At 42.9% G+C, this 20,465-nt stretch overlaps 1 protein-coding gene across 3 annotated transcripts in view; it reads left to right on the forward strand.

Moving 5' to 3' along the window:
* slc4a4b (solute carrier family 4 member 4b) overlaps positions 1-20,465 on the forward strand; it is a 33,163-nt gene extending 12,698 nt beyond the window's left edge. The window contains exons 5-27 of one of the 3 annotated variants that reach the window (XM_042059184.1): positions 147-307; positions 489-668; positions 1,587-1,682; positions 2,405-2,481; positions 3,723-3,880; positions 4,244-4,331; positions 5,143-5,297; positions 5,410-5,523; positions 5,844-6,018; positions 9,338-9,471; positions 11,782-12,050; positions 12,751-12,812; positions 13,627-13,815; positions 14,648-14,761; positions 15,051-15,212; positions 15,330-15,508; positions 15,717-15,789; positions 16,773-16,841; positions 16,995-17,168; positions 17,264-17,425; positions 17,658-17,751; positions 18,310-18,380; positions 18,603-20,465. In XM_042059184.1, the coding sequence (XP_041915118.1) occupies positions 147-307; positions 489-668; positions 1,587-1,682; positions 2,405-2,481; positions 3,723-3,880; positions 4,244-4,331; positions 5,143-5,297; positions 5,410-5,523; positions 5,844-6,018; positions 9,338-9,471; positions 11,782-12,050; positions 12,751-12,812; positions 13,627-13,815; positions 14,648-14,761; positions 15,051-15,212; positions 15,330-15,508; positions 15,717-15,789; positions 16,773-16,841; positions 16,995-17,168; positions 17,264-17,425; positions 17,658-17,751; positions 18,310-18,344 (2,920 nt within the window). In that variant the 3' untranslated portion in view covers positions 18,345-18,380; positions 18,603-20,465. The remainder of the gene's footprint in view (positions 1-146; positions 308-488; positions 669-1,586; positions 1,683-2,404; positions 2,482-3,722; positions 3,881-4,243; positions 4,332-5,142; positions 5,298-5,409; positions 5,524-5,843; positions 6,019-9,337; positions 9,472-11,781; positions 12,051-12,750; positions 12,813-13,626; positions 13,816-14,647; positions 14,762-15,050; positions 15,213-15,329; positions 15,509-15,716; positions 15,790-16,772; positions 16,842-16,994; positions 17,169-17,263; positions 17,426-17,657; positions 17,752-18,309; positions 18,381-18,602) is intronic. The other 2 variants (XM_042059186.1, XM_042059185.1) reach the window with 2 other exon arrangements.

Consider the following 20,465-nt stretch of genomic DNA (forward strand, 5'->3'; position numbering starts at 1 on the left):
GCTCTGACCTTTCACGTGGTATCAGATCTCAATGAAGTGAGGGCACACACACACACACACACACACACACACACACACACACACACACACTCTCATTGCATTCCTATCTCACATTGTGCATAATATGTCTTTTTGTACTTTCACAGGTGGATCAAGTTTGAGGAGAAGGTGGAGAAGGGGGGCGAGCGCTGGAGCAAGCCTCATGTAGCCACACTGTCGCTGCATAGTCTGTTTGAGCTCAAGACCTGCATACAGAAAGGCACCATCCTGCTGGACCTCGAGGCCGGAACCCTGCAGCAGGTGGTTGGTAAGCTGGCCTTGGCTACTTTTCCCACGTGCCAACTCTGTGGGGGGGGGGGGGGGGGGAATCAATAAGCACACCATCCTTATCCCACCACCTCACCCCACCCTACCACCACCACCGACCTTATCTCTTATTTTGTTCTGTAATGAGAAATAATTCCATGCCTTTCCCCTCCCCCTTGCAGAGATGATAACCGACAGTCAGATAGAAGGCGGCCTCCTTAAAGCCGAGCTCAAGGAGAAAGTCATGTACACGCTGCTGAGAAAGCACCGGCACCAGACCAAGAAGTCCAACCTGCGGTCCCTGGCGGACATCGGCAAAACTGTGTCCAGTGCAAGTAGGCTGTTTTCCAACCCGGAGAACGGTAATGCAAATGCCAGTTTGGTGCAGTCTTGCTCTCTCTAGTCTGCTATCTCCATTAGGTCTGCCTGGCCTTTGGCTCCATGCTGTCCCTTATCATTTCCCACCCCAGCAGATTTTTTTCTGTCCCCTTTTGAAGTCTGTCAAATTTTGTCCACACCATGCATACACTCCTCCTCACTTCTGTGCTTAGCTGCTCTCCAAGTCATTGTCCCTCTCCCAGAACAAAACATCCAGAGCTGCAGAATTGTTTAGATGTAGATTACAATGTTTAGATATGAATGACTCATATGACTAGTCACTCACTGTGGTGACATGTAGTCAATTTGTCTGTGTTTGCCTAGTTGTGCTAATGCTGCTTGCCAATATCTTAAGGGCAACATAGCGCTTTTAAGAACTTTTTAATAACTTTTTAATAACTTAATTTATTGACTTCTACTTGTGTTGTCTTATTTCTGTGTGTTCATACAAGTGTTTCAAAAGGTTTATTCTTTTTTCACTTGTATATAATCTGGGCAGCATGTTGCAGTTAAGCATGTTATGACGTAAACGCTCTTGCTTCAGAACTCTATTTTGACAATAGCTCTTCTGCGTGACTCACTGATCGAGAATTATCTTCTTTGACTGTAACGTTAAACTGAACGTTTCCTTCACTGTAATGCCAGACTGTACATCTCATCTGTACATGAGAAGGTCGCTAAATTGTTCCAGCCTTCCAGTCGAGTCTAGCATGCTCTGCAACACTGTCACAAACTCTCTGTGTTCTCTTTCTCTGCCCCTTTCTTTTCTTTTCTTCTTCTCTGGATGTCCTGCTCTGCATTCTGGACTGACATGTGCATGGGGTGGTTGTGTGTGTGTGTGTGTGTGTGTGTGTGTGTGTGTGTGTGTATGCGTGTCGGTGTCGGTGCAATTCTCACCAAAGTACGTAGTCCCAATGAAAACCCAGTGCCTTGCTTTACCACGTTCGAGACAGAAGAGCAAATGGAGATGCAGAGAAGCAACAGTATGGGGCTGCTCTGTGAGTTGAGCCTTTGAGTTCTCTAGGTCTATGACTATGGCCAAAGTCATGTAGGAGAGTTCAACCCCACTGCTATTAGTAGTGCTGGACTACAAGTCTTTAATGTGAGAGAAAAAAGAAAGGGTTGGACACATGTTTCTCATGAACACTGATGACTTAAATTCACAATACACAATACTGTGGCTGCATCAAATTGTCATTAGGTTTAGTGTCCCAGATACCCCAAGAAACAGACTGGAAGAGAACAATGAATTGTATAAAATTCTGGCATTGTTTGATGTTTTCAAATTAGTACTCCCTCCATGTAACATGATTGGACTACAGGCATTCCTTAGAGATTAGAGAGAAGTTGTAATTGAGGGTAGACAGTTATCCTCTTTGATGAGATGACCTTCAAATGCAGGACGTGGCGTCTCGAATACGATTCCGTCTCGTTTGGACCTCTTCATTTAATCTTTTCCTGGCTGATTCCGCTTGATCATCTGCTTCGTTGGGTCATCTTAGAATTCCTTTAAATCAGTCATTTAACAACCTCTATCCTGTTCACACTGTTCTTCCCGATCAAACTTATCCCCTTGGATAGCTTCAAATTTATAATCTCTTTATAATTTCTTTTCCTCTCTGTTTCTGGCTGGATTTGGGGCTTTCTTATTTCCAAAATTTCAATAATTTCTGTTGTGCTGTCAGAGAACAGTTTTAACACTTGGCCCGCTCGTTGACAGGTAGCCCAGCCACTGCCCACCGTAACCTCACCTCGAGCAGCCTAAACGACCTGTCAGACAAGCCAGAGAAAGACCAAGTAAGTATGATATGTGTGTGATGTTTGGAATATCAAGCCTCTCAATGTCACCTGGCTTTGGCCTGTTGCTGTGTTCATGTAGATCTCCTCTCTTCACTAATCTGATTATCCTCGCTCAAGTGGCCAGGTGTATCCTCCATGTCCTAAAACACAGAGGGAGGGCTTTGCTGCTGTCCAGTGGGGCACGGCAGTGGTGTGAGAGCGCTGTCCAGTATCGGCTCAGCGGCTGTGTGGATGGCAGAGGGACAGAGCGAGCTACTTGCTCCCTGTGGTCTGTAACTGTATCTGGGTTCAGTGGCGGGGCAGAGTCTTGGGGAAAGTGGTGTGGGAGTGACGTGCTCAGAAGTCTCACTTTTTATCTCACCCTTTCACTTCTCAGTTTCCTTAAACTGTTAGATAAATTATATAAATACTTTGAGAATGTACTAGTAATTCATGTACTCGGACAGTACTACGGAACGGGATGTTTGAACATGATAGCTGAAATGCGATGATAGCTGAAATGCGAAAGTAAATATTGTAGTTGCACAAATGGGAGTTATCAAATATAATTTCAGATATAAGCATTGCAGAAGAGATTGCAGAAGTGGGAAAAGGAATGTTATTCTGTGCTCAGCTGGTTAGGTAGTGTGCGTCATTGATGTTTTACATTATGTATGCAGTGAGGTGTGAGACTGCCGAGGCTTTCGAAACAAATAGATGATGATTGTCATTGAAGAAAGTGTCCTGCTGTGGAATGTGAAAATAATTACTCTGTAAATACAGAATTACTCCCCTGTGTACAAATCTCCTCGTAGTGTGTACTCTGTTGTTGCCTCATCTCTGAATGTCAAGATGACCCTTGACACTTTAGGCCTTTTGGCACTGGCCTCTGGGAGGGTATAGAGGGCCCTTATACCAGCCATGACATAGGACTTAAGTTGTGTGTGTGTGTGTGTTTGTGTGTTTGTGTGTGTGTGTGTTTGTGGTTTTGTTGACTTGCCTCGGGACTAATTTCAGGTCATTACCATTGCTTCAGTGTCATAAACGCCTGTGCTATCTGATTATAGTTACACCTTTATTGGGTCATAAAAATGTACGGAAGCATCTGACATACGCATGGTGCCTTTTCCTTATATTCAACACATTAGTGCTGCACATTGCAGATCTGCTGCAGTGGAACTATAGAAAATGTCCATGAAAGGTTACAATATTGTCTTCATCTGTTTCTCTACACTTTGTTTAATTGTTCTGCCCTGCAGCTGCAGAATAAGTTCATGAAGAAGCTTCCACGTGATGCAGAGGCCTCGAACGTTCTGGTGGGAGAGGTGGACTTTTTGGACGCTCCGTTTGTAGCATTTGTGCGTCTGCAGAGTGCCGTCATGCTGGGTGCTCTGACTGAAGTCCCTGTTCCTACCCGGTAGGTCTCTTTTACACACACACACACACACACACACACACACACACACACACACACACACACACACACACTTATACACCACACACACACACACATACACACACACTTTCACTTTCACCCGTAATCACAGACGGACGGAACACCTGGTCTCTCACTCAGTCTACACTGTCATTAAGAAAGACACTTTATTACTTGTCAACATAGGACAGCAGCAGTATAAAGCCAAGACTAACATCTAGTGTCTAACATCTAACATAATCTAATCACATTTAATTAAACTCACACTTCTTAGGCTTATTTCCTATTACAAAATGGCCTCTAGTGTGTTCAGCTAATCTAAACCTGTGTCTGATTTTCCCATAGCTTCCTGTTTATTCTCCTTGGACCAAAGGGCAAAGCCAAATCCTACCATGAGATTGGGAGGGCTATTGCCACTCTTATGTCTGATGAGGTGTGTATGACTGTACAGTACAGTGTGCTGTGTATGTGGGTGGCTGTCTGTAGTATGTGTATGCACACACACACACAGTCACATTCCCATGCACACGGATGTTAAACTGAAGCCCATGTACGCAAAAGTAGACTACACAAGACTGCAAGCAGCTGGCTTACGGAGCTTGAGAAGGGCACAGCGGGTGACGTTAAATACCAAGAAAGCCCCATGTTTTCTTTGGTGGGGCATGATGACCTGTGTGACTTGCGTGCCACCTCAGTGGTGCTAACCCCTGAAGGATTAACACTAACACTAAATGCTGTCTCCTGGCTGTTAAAGGGGACGGCTCTTACACTGCTGTTGTGCAACAAAGATTAAATGGAGTCCTGCCAGTTATGCAGCTGATGTGCTGCTAATGGGTTTATTTATGATGCTAAGGGTGTAATATATATATACTGTATATGTGTATATACACACACACACACACACACACACACACACACACACACACACACACACACACACACACACACACACACACACACACACACACTGACAGATGAATAAATTGCAAACAGATGCATACCGACACCTATATGTGCCATTTTGTGAGTTTGACATGCAGGTACAGCTGATAAACAACAATGTTTTTCCCCTTCCATGGTCACACTGGTTTAGTCATTGGAAGATGACATTTTGCTGTTGGTTTATTGTGTAACATTGCTTAATAATGTATAGAGAAACCTGTCAAAATGATCATAATTGTGGTTCCCCATGTGCCCCATGTGATTCTGGTCTTTCTGATCTTTGGTTTTGACCCTCCACACAGGTCTTCCATGATGTGGCCTACAAGGCCAAGGACCGGCAGGATCTACTGGCCGGCATAGAGGAGTTTCTGGACGAGGTCATTGTCCTGCCCCCTGGCGAGTGGGACCCTGATATCCGGATAGAGCCTCCCAAATCACTGCCCTCTGCCGACAAACGGTATGGTGATGCCCAACCAAGCAATCAAGGCCTTGCTGATTTCAGGGGGCCGCATTTGATTTCTGCCCATTGCATGATGTGACTCCATGATCATGTGGTTGTGTTGGTGCAGGAAGAACATCTTGGCTGGAGGAGAGGGGCTCCAGATGAATGGGGACACACCTCACGATGGAGGGGGTGGAGGAGGAGGCCATCACGTCGGAGATGAACTCATCCGGACAGGAAAGTAAGACCCTTAAGCACGATGCAGCACTGCCAGCAAATAGTTCGACAAGAGACCGTGGAATGTTAATGTATTACAGGCGAAATAGCCATTAGCGGCGCGAAATGTTGTTCAATAAGGTTGGAATAATTGTAACTTTTCAAGCGATGAACAAATCACTGGCAATGTGAATGGAGCTTTACTCCTCAACTTACAGATGTTTCACATGTTTGCCAATATAATGACTGGAGATTGAAATCAGTGAACTGCAGACAAAGAGGGGAGGCAAACTAAGAAGGTAAAGCTCTGTACCAAATGTATTCTCCTTTGGTTTTCCTGTGCAGGTTTTGTGGTGGCCTAGTCTTGGATGTCAAGAGAAAGCTGCCATTTTTTGCCAGTGATTTCTACGATGCACTCCACATCCAGGCATTGTCTGCCATGTTGTTCATCTACCTTGGCACAGTGACCAATGCCATCACTTTTGGGGGACTGCTGGGAGATGCTACAGAAAACATGCAGGTGAGTGACCCACTGTCTCTGGTCACAACCATGTCACATGTCCAGGATGGGCCTGTGTGTCTGGGGTGCTGCACACGAGTAATGATGTCATTGCCCACCTCATTTGTCTGCATCGTCTGCATGCTGTGCTGTAAGAGCAGGAGGGCTTTGCAAGTATGCAAAATGTCTGGTCCTAGCGATTCATTTGAAAGTGTCTGTGAATACAACCTTTGTCCTGGTCTAAACTGACATTTATCTCTCACAGTTGTGCAGGAATGTCAGGAAAGGGTGGTCAGATGAAATCAGTCAGAAATGAGTTGATTCTGGCATATTTGGCATTTAGATTTGTCTCTTTTCCAGACTATTATGGTGCAACAGGAACTGAGAGGCAGTTGCAAAGTCCATGTATGACAGCGCCATACTTAGTCACACAAGTCACACTCAAGGTGAAAGAATTCATGAGGCGGAGTGTCCTCAGGGCAACATGTGTGAAGATCCTCATGGCTTGAGTCAGTCTCAGAGTGTGACCTGTGCTTGTCCTGGGGTAGTCATGGATCAGTCAGGCCTCTCACCACTCCTGACATAACTGATCAACACTAATACTAGTACATCTCAGAGTACTGACTTAGGAACACTGTGTGTTGATGAATGGCAGTGGTATAGAAATAACGGCAGGTCTACATACTGTAGGTCTACAGAGGTTTGTTAAGCATTAGTGCTTAGAAGCACAGAGAGACAGAGATGACTGCCATACAGGGGGATACCTAAAGGTGTAAAATGGAGTATTTAGGATAGGTAGATCAGTGTAGTTGGTGTAGAGCAACAGCATGTTCAACCTATAGACCTATATTGTACAGTGGAGTTTGGTTATATGTTTATAATATTTACCATTTATGCTGTATGTGCATGTTGTGTGTGATGTCTGTATGGTACTGAGACCTTGAATTTCCCCTTGGGGATCAATAAAGTATCTATCTATCTATCTATCTATCTATCTATCTATCTATCTAGACGCTGAGAGAGGTTCTGTATATGTCTAAATTAGAGACTGCTAGTACTGCATATAGTTGCCGGATATGGAAAAGTGAATGGCTAGTGGAGGTGCTATCTGTGTGTGCATTGGGCAGGCCTGATGCAGTTTATGGATAATTCTCCTGAACCCTTTTAGTGTGTATGAACACTATATATGTATGTAGATATATATATAGCCACGTTGACTGTGGTTGGTTTGAAGGAGGGAATTTGGCTCTGCCATAAATAGCCCAGGAGTCTCAGAGCCAGATTACGGATTAAAGGGGCGTCACTTGGTGCCAAATGGTCTTGTTCTTGTGCAGATAAATCCCTCTCAGGGAAACCCTCCACTGATCTCCAACCTTTCCTTGAATCCTCTGTTCAGAAAAAGAAGATAAAGCCACACCCCAGAAATGATCAAGACCCATAATGACAGATTTCTTTATCTGTCATAAGTTATATGTTATTGTAAAGAAAATATGTTCAGTTTTCAAGTTTTCTACTGTTTTCAGACTTGAAATGGATTCAATTATTTTTTTTCCTTATCAATCTACACACAATGCTCCAACACTTAAAAAAAACAAAACAAAAAAACAGGTGTTTGGAGTAATATAAGTATTCGGACCCTTTGTTATGACACTTGCATCCTACTTCTATCAGTGGTCCTTGAGATGCTTCTACAACTTGATTTGAGTCCACCTGTGCCTAAATGAATTCACTGGACATTATTAGGAGAGGCACACATCTCTTTATATAAGGTCTCACAGTTGATGGTGTATGTCAGAGTGAAAACCAAGCCACAAGGTTGAGAGAATTGATCGTAGACCTGCGAGACAGGGTTGTGTGAAGACACAGATCTGAGGAAGGATACAGAAAAAAGTCTGCATTATTTTTTATAAATTTACAAAACACCCCAAACACCTGTTTTTTTGGGGAGTGTTGGAGTATTGTGTGTAGATTGATGAGGAAAAAATGAATGAATTGAATCCATCCATTAAAGCAACACCAAAGAACTTTTCCTCTGTCGCACGCACTATTTGTTTATCCAGCACCGGCTTTGCAAATAACAATGTCTATAGACAAGGTAGAATATGTTGCATGATTTTATGAAAGTACGATGTATTGCGACATCAGATGCGAGTCAAATTTGTAGTTTCTCATGTCTCATTCCATCAAACTACAGATCCGCTACCCGATCCGACAAACTTACATAGTGCGGTTATAGCCGATAGAGGGCCGTGAAGCGAATGCAGAAAGTGCCGTTCACCCTGTTACGAGTTGATGAACCACTGAAACGATTTTGGAAACATTATTTTAAGGTACAAAAAACTTTGGTGTTGCTTTAAGAAGAGTCTGAAACATAACAAAATGTGGAAAACTTGAAAGGGTCTGAAAACTTTCCGGTTGCACTGTGTCTCTCTTCATTCCTCTACTCAAGAGACACAAAGAGGCCCTGGCTAGTTCGCTGACCATAAAAATAGTTTTAGAAGGCTGGTGTAGCCAGTTCCATTGATTATAGTGGAAGCTAATTGTTGCAGCAGAACGCTTCATTTATGTGCCCACTGTAGCCTCCCACAGACATGATATTAACTAGATAGATAGATAGATAGATAGATAGATACTTTATTGATCCCCAAGGGGAAATTCAACTATAGCAGTGTATGGAGCTGCTCCTCAGCGTTTGAGGGATGCCCTCATTGTGATGTCAACAGCACAGTTGCTGATTAGGCAGATTCCAGGTGGTGTGAAAAAGCAGTTGCTGTGCAGGTGAGAATAGGTAAAGAGCAGCCCGCAGCTTCGCCTCTGCCGCTGTGTATTGTAAGCAGACAGTAACATTATAACAAGCCCGCTGTTGCTCCTGTCAGATGAACATGATGAATGACATCTGGAAACAGTGTCTCGTACTCCACAGCTGATATGACCTCATATACTGTAGTGTTGGCAAGTTTTGAACAGACAGGAGAGCACTGCTGTTCATCAGAATCTATCGTGTGTGTGTGTGTGTGTGTGTGTGTGTGTGTGTGTGTGTGTATGAGAGAGAGAGAGAGAGAGAGACAGAAGAAGGGATCTGGGAACTGGGAACCAGTCCTCTAAGCAGTTACTCCTAGAGGAATTATTCTGTATCAGGAGCATTTCAGCAGTGCATCTAATGTTTATATGAGACTTTGGCTTTGGTCAAGGGCCATCGGCTACCTCTGTAGCTCATATCTGTGTTTGTGTGTCGTGGGAGGGAAGTTGCTAGGCCTTCTGTGATGTCTCTTTTCTTTGTTGTCTACTATCTGTATGATTCTGATAGCTGTTCTAACAGGAAGCTGTGCTTGTCATCCAGGGTGTGTTGGAGAGTTTCGTTGGCACGGCGTTGTCGGGCGCCGTCTTCTGCCTGCTGGCTGGCCAGCCTCTCACCATCCTGAGCAGCACAGGGCCCGTGCTCGTCTTCGAGCGCCTGCTCTTCAACTTCAGCAAGTAGGTGCCAACACATCGACACCAATGCAACTCTCAAATCTCCTTACTGTATACTGTCTCCCAGTACCAATTTTCATCAATGACCCCTTGGTGACAAAAACGTATAGTTTATCATCAGTCATAGCTTGCTACTAATGTGAATAAAATAGGAAACAACACAAAGGTAGTGTCATTCAGAAGGACCCCAATTGAACTGACACCAACTACGACCAAAACATTACAATTCACCACAACTCATTTATATTGCATGAAGGCAAATTACCCTCTACGACCTTTCAGAGGGTTTGAGTTACATGAAGGGAAAACGAGAGTCTCCCTTGGCATGGTCTCTACAAACAAGACTGTAGCAGAGGATTTGAAAACCAAGCAAAGAATTTTCTGTTTTTGTTAACAGATCATAACACAAGCAACCTTTCCCAAAATGTCATTGTATCGCGGAGATGTTCTCAAGCACAAGTTGTTCTGGGCACGATTGACTGAAGTCACCGGGCCAGGGCTGATTGTTTGTTCATTTCCACTTGCTCTCATTGTTTGCTTCCTGCTCTGAGGCCCTCCAGTCTTTCGCTGCATTTCAGAGGTAGCTTGGCTCCGCCCGCCAGGCTATTGCTCCCAGCTCAGTTTCCCAGCTACCATAGATTATTTATTGATTACCGTGATCAGAAAACAAGTAAGAATATATTATGATGTAGACCTGGTACTGTTTTAAAGTACAGGGGAGGCTCATGTTAATTCATAGGTCAGGTCCATGTCAATTTATGACTCTTCTTACCTTTTAGTTACATTTCATAAACAACTTCTGTTCCTTTTTACATATTTGTCCTTTTCTACTCTCCCTCTCCTCTCTGTCCTTTTGCCTCTTGTCTTTCTCTCTCTCTTTCCTCGAGTAAGGTCAGACTCCTCTAAAGTTACTGCATGTCTGTTATGTTCCATTATGAATAATTTAATCTGATTTCATTTCGATGTCTGGATGAGACAGAGCCAGTGCCCCCCTTCCTATCTGGTTTCCATTATGTCCTCTAAGCCAATGGACAGATGCCTGTAACTAATCTCACAGGCTTACATCTATACAGATCATTCACTAATGTTTAATCAATCATTTTCACGCTTACATTCTTGAACTGTATTTTTTTTAAATGTGCTATATTCTTCTATTAAGACACTGCCATAGTCCAAATATTTTTTTCCTTAATGGTGGAATTAGTAAACTTGGTTTAGTTCACTTTTAGAATACAGTATCTGGCAATTTCTCCTCGTGAGGCAGTTATGCAAATGCATTAACTGATGATTGTGTGTACATACCTAGATAGATAGATAGATAGATAGATAGATAGATAGATAGATAGATAGATACTTTATTGATCCCCAAGGGGAAATTCAAGGTCCCATGCAGTAGCTTATGACACCAAACACAACAACATAAACAGGATGATAAAAAACAAATCCACATGACTAAAATGAACAGTAAAAGACACTAAAGATACTAAAACAAGGATCCACATGAATGTACTGTACTGTATAAGCATGAATGATCCACATGAATGTAATGTAATGTATAAGCATCAGGCACTTGCAGTGACAGGGCAGGGACTGACCCTGTGATTCAATATGCCATGGTAAGGTGCTCAGTAAGGTGTGTGTCATTTTGATAGTGCAAATAAGTCCAACAGTGCAACAGTGCAGGGATAAAGTCTAGCAACCAGCAATAAATATGGACAATATAAGAGACCAGTATTAAATATGGACAATATCATAGAAAAATGTAAGCATAGTGATATAACAGTTATAGTATAATTATATGGACAAAATGGAGAAAAATTTAAACATAGTAATATAAGAATTATAGCAGCAGTGCAAAGATAGCTTTGCAGTAATAGGGTATCAGCCATTGGTCAAGTATGATGTGATGTTAGACCACAGTCCAGACTGGGAGATGGAGGGAGGGGTTGTACATACAGTATGGGCTAATATAGTCAGTAAACAGTGTAGACAGTGTAAGCAGTAACACAGTGGGCTAGTGGACTGCCAGTACAGTCAGAGGTCACGGAAGTGTAAGTGTAGAGAGAGGTGTGGCGGCAGATAGACTATCTCTCCTTTTCCTTTAAGTGAAGCATTGAAGAGTTGTATGGCCCTGGGGGACAAATGACTTCCTCAGTCTGTCTACCTGTATTGGGAACACCAAAGGAAGGAGGCACAGAGGTTGAACTGTCAACCTTGACAATATGATCGTCTTTGTATGAATGTTGCTGTGAAGAGCGATGTTAATTATTTGGGACACGAGAAGAACTGGTTTCTGCTCACCCTGTTCTCCAGAGACCACGGCTTCGACTACCTGGAATTCCGCCTGTGGATTGGCCTGTGGTCCGCCTTCCTGACCCTGGTCCTCGTCGCCACGGATGCCAGCTTCCTGGTCCAGTACTTCACCCGTTTCACGGAGGAAGGCTTCTCGGCGCTCATCAGCTTCATCTTCATCTACGACGCCTTCAAGAAGATGCTGAAGCTCGCCCACCACCACCCCATCGACTCAGACTTCGACGTGGACCGGGTCACTCAGTACTACTGCCACTGTGCCCCCCCTGACGGTAAGCAAGGCTGATGAACGTGGATGTGTCACTGGAGCATGATGTGCTTCATGCTGCTCAGCTGGTTCAGCAAGGTGCCACAAACACACGAACGCGGATGATGGGAAAATGTGATTAATTGAATCTGACACTGCATATTTAGATTCAGTTACAATGAAATAGGCTGTGATAGTCTGTGACTTTGTGATGGATTCCTGGCAATGGTTCCATTTCAACACCCTTGTAATCAGAGGGTGAGTTGTGAGTTATCAAGTTGGCAGCGGCTCTGTGACCACAGGCCTTCCCGCAAAAAGAGGGCAGACTTGTCCCGGTCCAGCCAATATTCCACCTGTAATACTGTGTTGTGTACTCAGAGATAGTGATGTTGACACACAATGTGATGGTATCTTTATTTTGTGTGTTGCATGTCAAACCCATAGCAACAGATAAGCAATCAGCTTGCACAGCACCGGGGCGCTTGGTTTCCGTCCGTCACTATCAATAGGCCGTGATAGATCATATTTTGCAACACAAAACCGACTATTCTGTTATGAAACATCTGGACTGTTTGGCCTACTGTGTTTTCACATCCTTGACATCAAACAAACCAATGGCATGACAGTGAAATATTTGCACTGATATGATTACTGCTCAATTTCCCTTATCTTTTGAATCTTTGCATGTAAGAATTGGTCAGAAAAAGTGTTTTTAATCTTCACAGGGAACAGTACAGGATTACAGAATGAAGTCCTGGATCCATGGGTGGTGAACAGCACTGATCAGGTGTGTGTGTGTGTGTGTGTGTGTGTGTGTGTGTGTGTGTGTGTGGGGGGGGGGGGGGGTGTCTGTGTCTGTGTCTGTGTCTGTGCGCGTGCATGTGCGAGTGCGCGTGTTTGTGGGTGTGTGTATGGGTATGTGTTTTTATGTTTGTCCGTCAGTGTGTATTTGATTTAAAGTGAGGGGGGTAATGTTCTCTTGTCTTAGAACATTACCAGTGGCATTCTATGGCTGCGTTCAACCTCCCTGGGGAGGTCACAGCACAGTGCTTTCATATATATCCCACCCTGCAAATGGGAGGCAGCGAATCGCAGAGGCCACTGAAATATGATGCTACCAACAGAGACCATGACACAGCGTCCATTAGGGGGAAATATGACAGTTGTTTCCTTCTCTACTCCGTAGTGCTTGATTTGCTCTCAAAAACAAACTTATGTTTATTATAGTGTATTAATCAGTTATTAATCCGTCACCTTTTGGTCATTAGTCAGTAAATCCTTTAATAACTCGGATTGAAAAACTCACACCCGCAGCCTCACCAGCTTTCCCCTGTAATCACCATCTGTTTACTGGGAGAGACATACTGTACGCTATCATGTGTCTCTTAGAATCTATCTATTATATTCAAGGTGTGAAACACAATATTAAAATTGTGTTTTAATATATACATGCCACACATCATGACTATATATCGGCTTTTACAGTATGTGCATTACATATAATATATTTATTATCACAGAGAAGCAGCAACTCTGTTGTCGTTGTTTGTGTGTAATCTTGTATTTGCTGACATTGTTCTGTCTGTCCGTGTGTCTGGCAGCAACATCTGAATACCACGTGGGCGTCCCTGACCAAGACCGAGTGCGCGCACTATGGAGGTCAGCTGGTAGGGCAGGCCTGTGGGTTTGTCCCTGACATCACCCTCATGTCTTTTATCTTGTTCCTGGGCACCTACGCTTGCTCCATGGGCCTGAAGAAGTTCAAGACCAGCAGGTTCTTCCCCACTATGGTAAGAGATTGTCTAAGTAGAACATGGTCATGAAGTATGTTTTTTACTAGCAGGTCTTCTCTCTCTCTCCTCTGTCTCTGTCTCTCTATCTTTCTCTCCGTCTCTCTCTATCTCTCTCTCTGTCTCTCTTCTCTCTATATGCCTGCACCCATGCCCACACACACGCACAAACACACACACAGTCAGTAGAACACTCTATAAATATCAGAGTTCTCTCCAGGGAACAGGTCACTTTACTTACCAGCTTCGACTGCCAAGAGCGCATCATGCATCTCATATAAACTACAACTCCACACACACACACACACACACACACACACAGGCTTCAGTTTCACCCATTCACTGAATCATGGGTGGCCTAACCTGTTGAGTTTCTCCTGAAGGTCATGCTACTGCAACTTCACCTGCTGAGTTTGCATCTGTTCTGCTGCAGGTCTGTGTATAGACAGATCTATAGACCCTCTCAAGAGAGTTCCATTATCAGCATCATAGTTGGCCCCACAAGACTTCCTTTTTAACATTCCATATGTTATCTTAATGCAGAGGAAGTAGATTGGGGCCCAAATAGAACATTCAAGCATTGTTTTTGTTTTTATTGTTGAAATGGTCTATACACATACCCATACTGAGAGAATGCCTCATCATTTGCTATAGCACAACAGCTTCACCTAGCCAGGACTGCAGAGGTGGAGACAGGTGGCCACTTTCTAGCATGGGGCATTTTTTTATAGCCAAGGAAATTGGTCAACAATATCAGCATAATCGTTTTGGTTATGTCAACACAGCACTGTTATATCATTATTAAAATGTGTGCGCTGTCTTTGTTGTGCAGGTGCGTAAGCTTATTAGTGATTTTGCCATCATTCTGGCCATTCTCATCTTCTGTGGAGTCGATGCCCTGGTCGGAGTGGACACACCCAAACTCCTCGTGCCAAGCGAATTTAAGGTGAGGGCTTGTGTTTGAGTCTACCTTTTTATCTGGGCCTGAACTGAGTGTACTGTAGTCAGATGGACCAACATGCTGTTTGGTGTTTCATCTCTATTTAATAAACATTTTCTGACATTTTGAGATCTCTCAGAAAGTCCTTTGGGGAAGACGTCTGCTTTTCTCATCAGGGTCTAAATAGGCGTCTGGGTCTGACTGGTGTAATAATTAATTAATTTGCATAAACTAATCACATCATTTGGGGGTTAAGAAAACAACTTCACACAAGCATTGTGTTCTCTTGTCCTAGCCAACGAGCTCTGCTCGGGGCTGGTTCGTGCCCCCCTTCGGAAAGAACCCCTGGTGGGTGTACCTGGCTGCTAGCCTCCCTGCACTGCTCGTCACCATCCTGGTGTTCATGGACCAGCAGATCACAGCGGTCATCGTCAACAGAAAGGAACACAAACTTAAGGTCAGCATAAAATACAGCTGTTTAGCTGATAATGACAGTGCAGGGTATTGCATTTTCCCACCAAATGATTAACAATAAGTGTGTGTGTGTGTGTGTTCCTCCATCCTCTGTCTACAGAAAGGTGCAGGGTATCACTTGGACTTGTTCTTGGTGGCTATTCTCATGATAATTTGCTCCTTCATGGGGCTACCGTGGTATGTGGCAGCCACGGTCATCTCCATCGCCCATATCGACTCACTGAAGATGGAGACGGAGACCTCTGCCCCTGGAGAGGCTCCCAAATTCCTGGGTGTCAGGTTAGTGGGGGTTGGAGGAGCTGGGAGACTCAGAGAGGTTGAGACAGTAGCTGTTTACTAGAAAGAGGAGAGCACTTCATAGTACAGCTATGAAAAGTTCTACTATAGATTTTTATGGTAGTAAATGTTGATGTGAAATTCTACTGTGATGTCCAAAAACTATTTCAAACATATCAGGTGTAATGGGCTTCTTTGCTTCTTTAAACAGGGAACAGCGAGTGACTGGCATCATTGTCTTCATTCTGACTGGGCTCTCTGTGTTCATGGCCCCAATCCTAAAGGTACTCACTCCAGAACAGAATGTGTGACTAGTCCTCTTCAGAGAGAGGAAGACACCTATTAATGCTTCATGTCAATAATTCCACAGAAGTGTGGTAATCCCGCTGTCATCTGGGCACTCAAAATGTATTTCAAAATTAATTTCACAGTATTTAACAAAGCCATTATTCCTATTTGGTAATTTGTGAAATGTTCTAGTAGGGATACAGTATGTCTACCACCTAGGGTTAGTGTTAGGGTTAGGGTTACGGTTGATGTCATATTTACACATGATGTATGTGGCATAGGCAGTCAGGTCATTTTAGTTGCTGAAGAACCTATTGGCAGACGAACAGGGATAAACACCACTTATAATCCACCGTTTATACGTGATGGGTCTGTCCTTCTAGTGGGCAGTTTTAGAACTACATGTAGGATCTATGTGGTGTACGTACTGTAGCTCTTTACTTCTGAACGATTAAAGACCTACTAAGGCTTACCAGTGCAGTCATGACGACACACAACTATACAGCTCACAAGTCAAAAGTATAAAATAGATATATAGTTCATGACATTAGGTTTAAGATGTTTGAGTGTGATGTGAGGTTGAAGAGTGTGGAGTGATTTGTAATGTTTTAGTGTCATTTGTGGAAAGAGGTTGTGTGTGTGTGTGTGTGTGTGGAGGATCTCGAACCTTGACCTACTCAAACAGACTCTTGGCAGGTTGGCCCCACACATTCTAGCAAATTCTAGAGAAATGTAATGCCGTGCTGTTATATACTTAAATGAATGTGTCCAATTAGTCATAAATTACAGTATGAGCAACTTTGTACTTGACCAAGTTCCATTTATGAAAAGGTTGGACAATTGTTTCATTGTGTAACAATTTTAAAGTCTTAACATATCCATATTAGTTTTCAAAGTCCAACAATATGATTACTGCATTTCCTACCTTTTTGGTTCAACTTCATCATTTCACCTGCTTCATTTTGTATTTTCTGATCAGTTTATCCCGATGCCTGTGCTCTATGGAGTTTTCCTCTATATGGGAGTTGCATCACTGAATGGTGTTCAGGTAAGAACCAAAACTAGATTTTAAATACACACACACACACACACACACACACACACACACACACACACACACACACACACACACACACACACACACAGCTCTTATCTTAATGTACTGTATGTCTTAGCTACTTGTCTCGTCTTCTGTGTCTAGTTTATGGACCGTCTGCAGCTGCTTTTAATGCCAGCGAAGCATCAGCCTGATCTGATCTACCTGCGCCATGTTCCCCTGAGACGCATCCACCTGTTCACCTTCATTCAAGTGCTCTGCCTGGCCCTGCTGTGGGTGCTCAAGTCCACCGTGGCAGCTATTATATTCCCGGTCATGGTAAGAGTAAGGAGCGCAGCATGGCGCCCCAACTGATCCTGACACAGTTGGATGCCGTCAGCTCTCACAGTCTCTTTGTTTCCTCCCACCTCTAGATCTTGGCACTGGTGGTAGTGAGGAAGGCCATGGACTGGCTCTTCTCCCAGCATGACCTCAGCTACCTAGACGACGTCATGCCTGAAAAAGACAAGAAGAAGAAGGAGGATGAGAAGAAAAAGAAGAAAAAGAAGGGAAGCATCGACAGCATGATGAACGATGTAAGTTTGAGTTTTGCTGATTCATCAAATACCTTTAAGATTATTTTCATGTAATGATTGTTAGTTGTGGTCAGTCAGCCACACAGTGCATTTAGAGTTTTTGCATTGTAGTTGTAACTCTGTAACAGCCTAGCAGAGTTGACCTTAGGCATAGTTTGAGGGAGGTCAAAGGTTACGACTTAGTTGACACTGCAGACCAGGTCATCACAGAGAACATTTCCTACATCCACAGTCTGACTGCCATCTCCATGACAACATACCAAGTATTAAAATCTCCATGGATATGATGGAGCAGGAGGCCATGTTGGGCGACGAGGCCTCAGACAGTGAGTAACGGCTCTCAAGGGTCACCGTTCCCACTGACCCCACTCTCCGAACTTGCTCCCCTGAGCAATCTCTGCTGAAGATCCTTCCATGTTTTATATTTATCTGAACTATAGGCCCTTTCAACAATAAAAACAAAAACAATGCTTGAACGTTCTATTTGGTTCCCAATCTACTTCCTCTGCATTAAGATAACATATGGAATGTTAAAACGGAAGCCTTGTGGGGCCAGCTATGATGCTGATAATAGAACTCTTGAAAGGGTCTACATCATCTGTTTTTCTCCAATGCTCTTGCTGCCTTTTTCTGCTGTTTGCGTCTGCCTCTGCCTCTGCCTCTGCCTCTGCCTCTAACACCTGCTCAGGCCTGCCGCCCACAGAAATAGGCTGCCTTTCCCCCTCTTCTGTCCAATTTCACTAACACTCTGTGTCTTCTGATTAATCTTTTAGGCCTCTGCTGTGAAGCATGGTCTTTTAACCGATATTAACCTCTTAAACCTTTCTTCTTTCTTAATTTAATAATGCCTCCAGCCATTGACATGCTATCTGTTTGTTCCACAGGAAATAAATCCTCCTCTCTCCTCTCTCCCTATTGATGGGATGCACTTTTTCCAACCCAAGTCCAAGTTCAGGTAAGGGTTTCTCACGAGAACAATGAAAGAGTCAAACGTGTGCGTGGGATCACAATGTTTTTGATACAGAAAATGAAGTCACAGTGCATTGATCAGATAATGAAGATGTGTAATTGGCAGTGCATGGTTGCCAAGAGTATTGTGTGTGAAAGACTGAGGAGGGGAGGCTGAGGGAGTAAACATACAAGTTGGGTTGTGACATTTGTTGTCTGTCTGCTGCAGTAAGCTTGGAAACCCCTTCAAGAACTCTGTGCCTCAGATTAGGATAGACCTGGAGCCAGAAGAGGAGCGCTATTTCTGGAAAGCTCCATCCTCGGAAACGTCTCTCTGAAGCCACATGCTGTCCTGCCAGACTTATCTCACACAACTCTACTGAAGGACTCTTTAAAAGCAATGCTCTAGTCGTTAGTCGTTAGTCATATTGAATGAGTTAGTGGAATGCTGTATGGCAGTGGTGAGAGAATGAAGATGTAATCATTTTGAAGCTTAAAATCTGAAAGCCGTACCTCTCCTTGACACTATGCAGAACAAATGGGAAGGTATCGGGGTGTGTAGCTCTTGAAAATCACTGTAGCGAAGGTATTTGTGACATTGCAAATGCTTACATGTGCACATACTGTAGTACTGTATGACTTTTAGGATTTATTTTATTTTATTTTATTAATTTTTGATTGCTTTACAAAACCAACTTATCCAAGGAGTTCAAATCTCTTCTAAGGTCAGTATTGGTCACAAAGAACACCATGATGTGTATGTAAGGTTAATTCAGCTCACTGTAAAATGTCTTCATTATTCCTTTTCTCTTATTTATTTAATTATTTTACTATGCAAACTATTCCTTTTGTGGAGCCAAAGTGGTTTGTGAGAAACAGGTCTACTGTTTGTATGTATACATTTTATTGGAACTTTTCCTGTGTTTGAAGACACAGTCCTGGTGTTTCCTGTAGTGGGGAAGTGTACACATTTTTTTTGTAGCTCTACCTCTTGTAATCTTGACTTTTAGGTGCCAGCCATTCAAAGTCTGAGGACAAACATTTATTTATGCAACCATGTATGCATTTTAAATTCATATGATCTGGGTTTTTCTTGATTTTTTTAAACATTGGCTCAGTACTGGATATTTCTTTTTTAAGATTCTCTCTAAGATTTCAAGCATGTAATAAACTAAGAGATTATTTGTATAAAACAACACTATGTGACCCTGGCGTATCATATGTTGTTGAAACATCAAACATCAACAACTGATTTGTTTTTGTCTACGTACTTTGGAGTTGTTAATTACTTTCATTTTATTATTGTCTGTGGGGATTTTTAATGTATTATTTTTTAAGAAGTGATTTAGATACAGTATTGTCTTTTTTACTTGCATAACTAATTGATTATTGACTGTGAGGTTGTAAAGCACAGAGGAGGTTGTTGGTATGTTATTTGCTGCAAGTACAAATGTGGTGTAGGTAAAAGAAATGTAATCCTCAGCAAAGGGTGACAATCACTGATCAGCATACATTACCTGCCATGTAGCACTTCAGTCCAGCTGATTCAGTAACATTGGGCAAGTCTCTACAATCTTAATATTATACCCTGTGATTTACACAAGGTGATGTCAACCATAGATTTAAATTAGGCATGTCATACAAATGTGACTAGATTTGTTTAAGGTCTTGTGAGCAATATTCACAAGATTAGGATTGATTTGAAGGATCATGTTCCAGAGCTCTGTTCAATATTATTCTACAATATTCAGCACAGTAATCCTTACATAGGTCATCTGTCAGCAGCTGTATTTGTGTGTATTTTCTCTGCCTACTGTATTATACCATATCACCACTTTGTGACAATGAAGGTATTGTAATTCAAATTAATTAATCAAAACACCCATTGCTGGTTTAAAGAATCAAGTGCAGTAATCTATAACGTGATGCGTTGTGCACAGGAAGTAATCAAACCAGATGAATACAATAATCAAGATGTGACAGTTTTGTAGCATCTTTGAAGGACTACACACCTCTGATCAAAAGTTTTTTATTGACATTCATATATTAACTTGAGATGTATGTCATAAATAAAATGACTGATAAAATGAAA

This window comes from Alosa sapidissima, chromosome 13 (assembly GCF_018492685.1).
Source record: "Alosa sapidissima isolate fAloSap1 chromosome 13, fAloSap1.pri, whole genome shotgun sequence".
NCBI lineage: Eukaryota > Metazoa > Chordata > Actinopteri > Clupeiformes > Clupeidae > Alosa > Alosa sapidissima.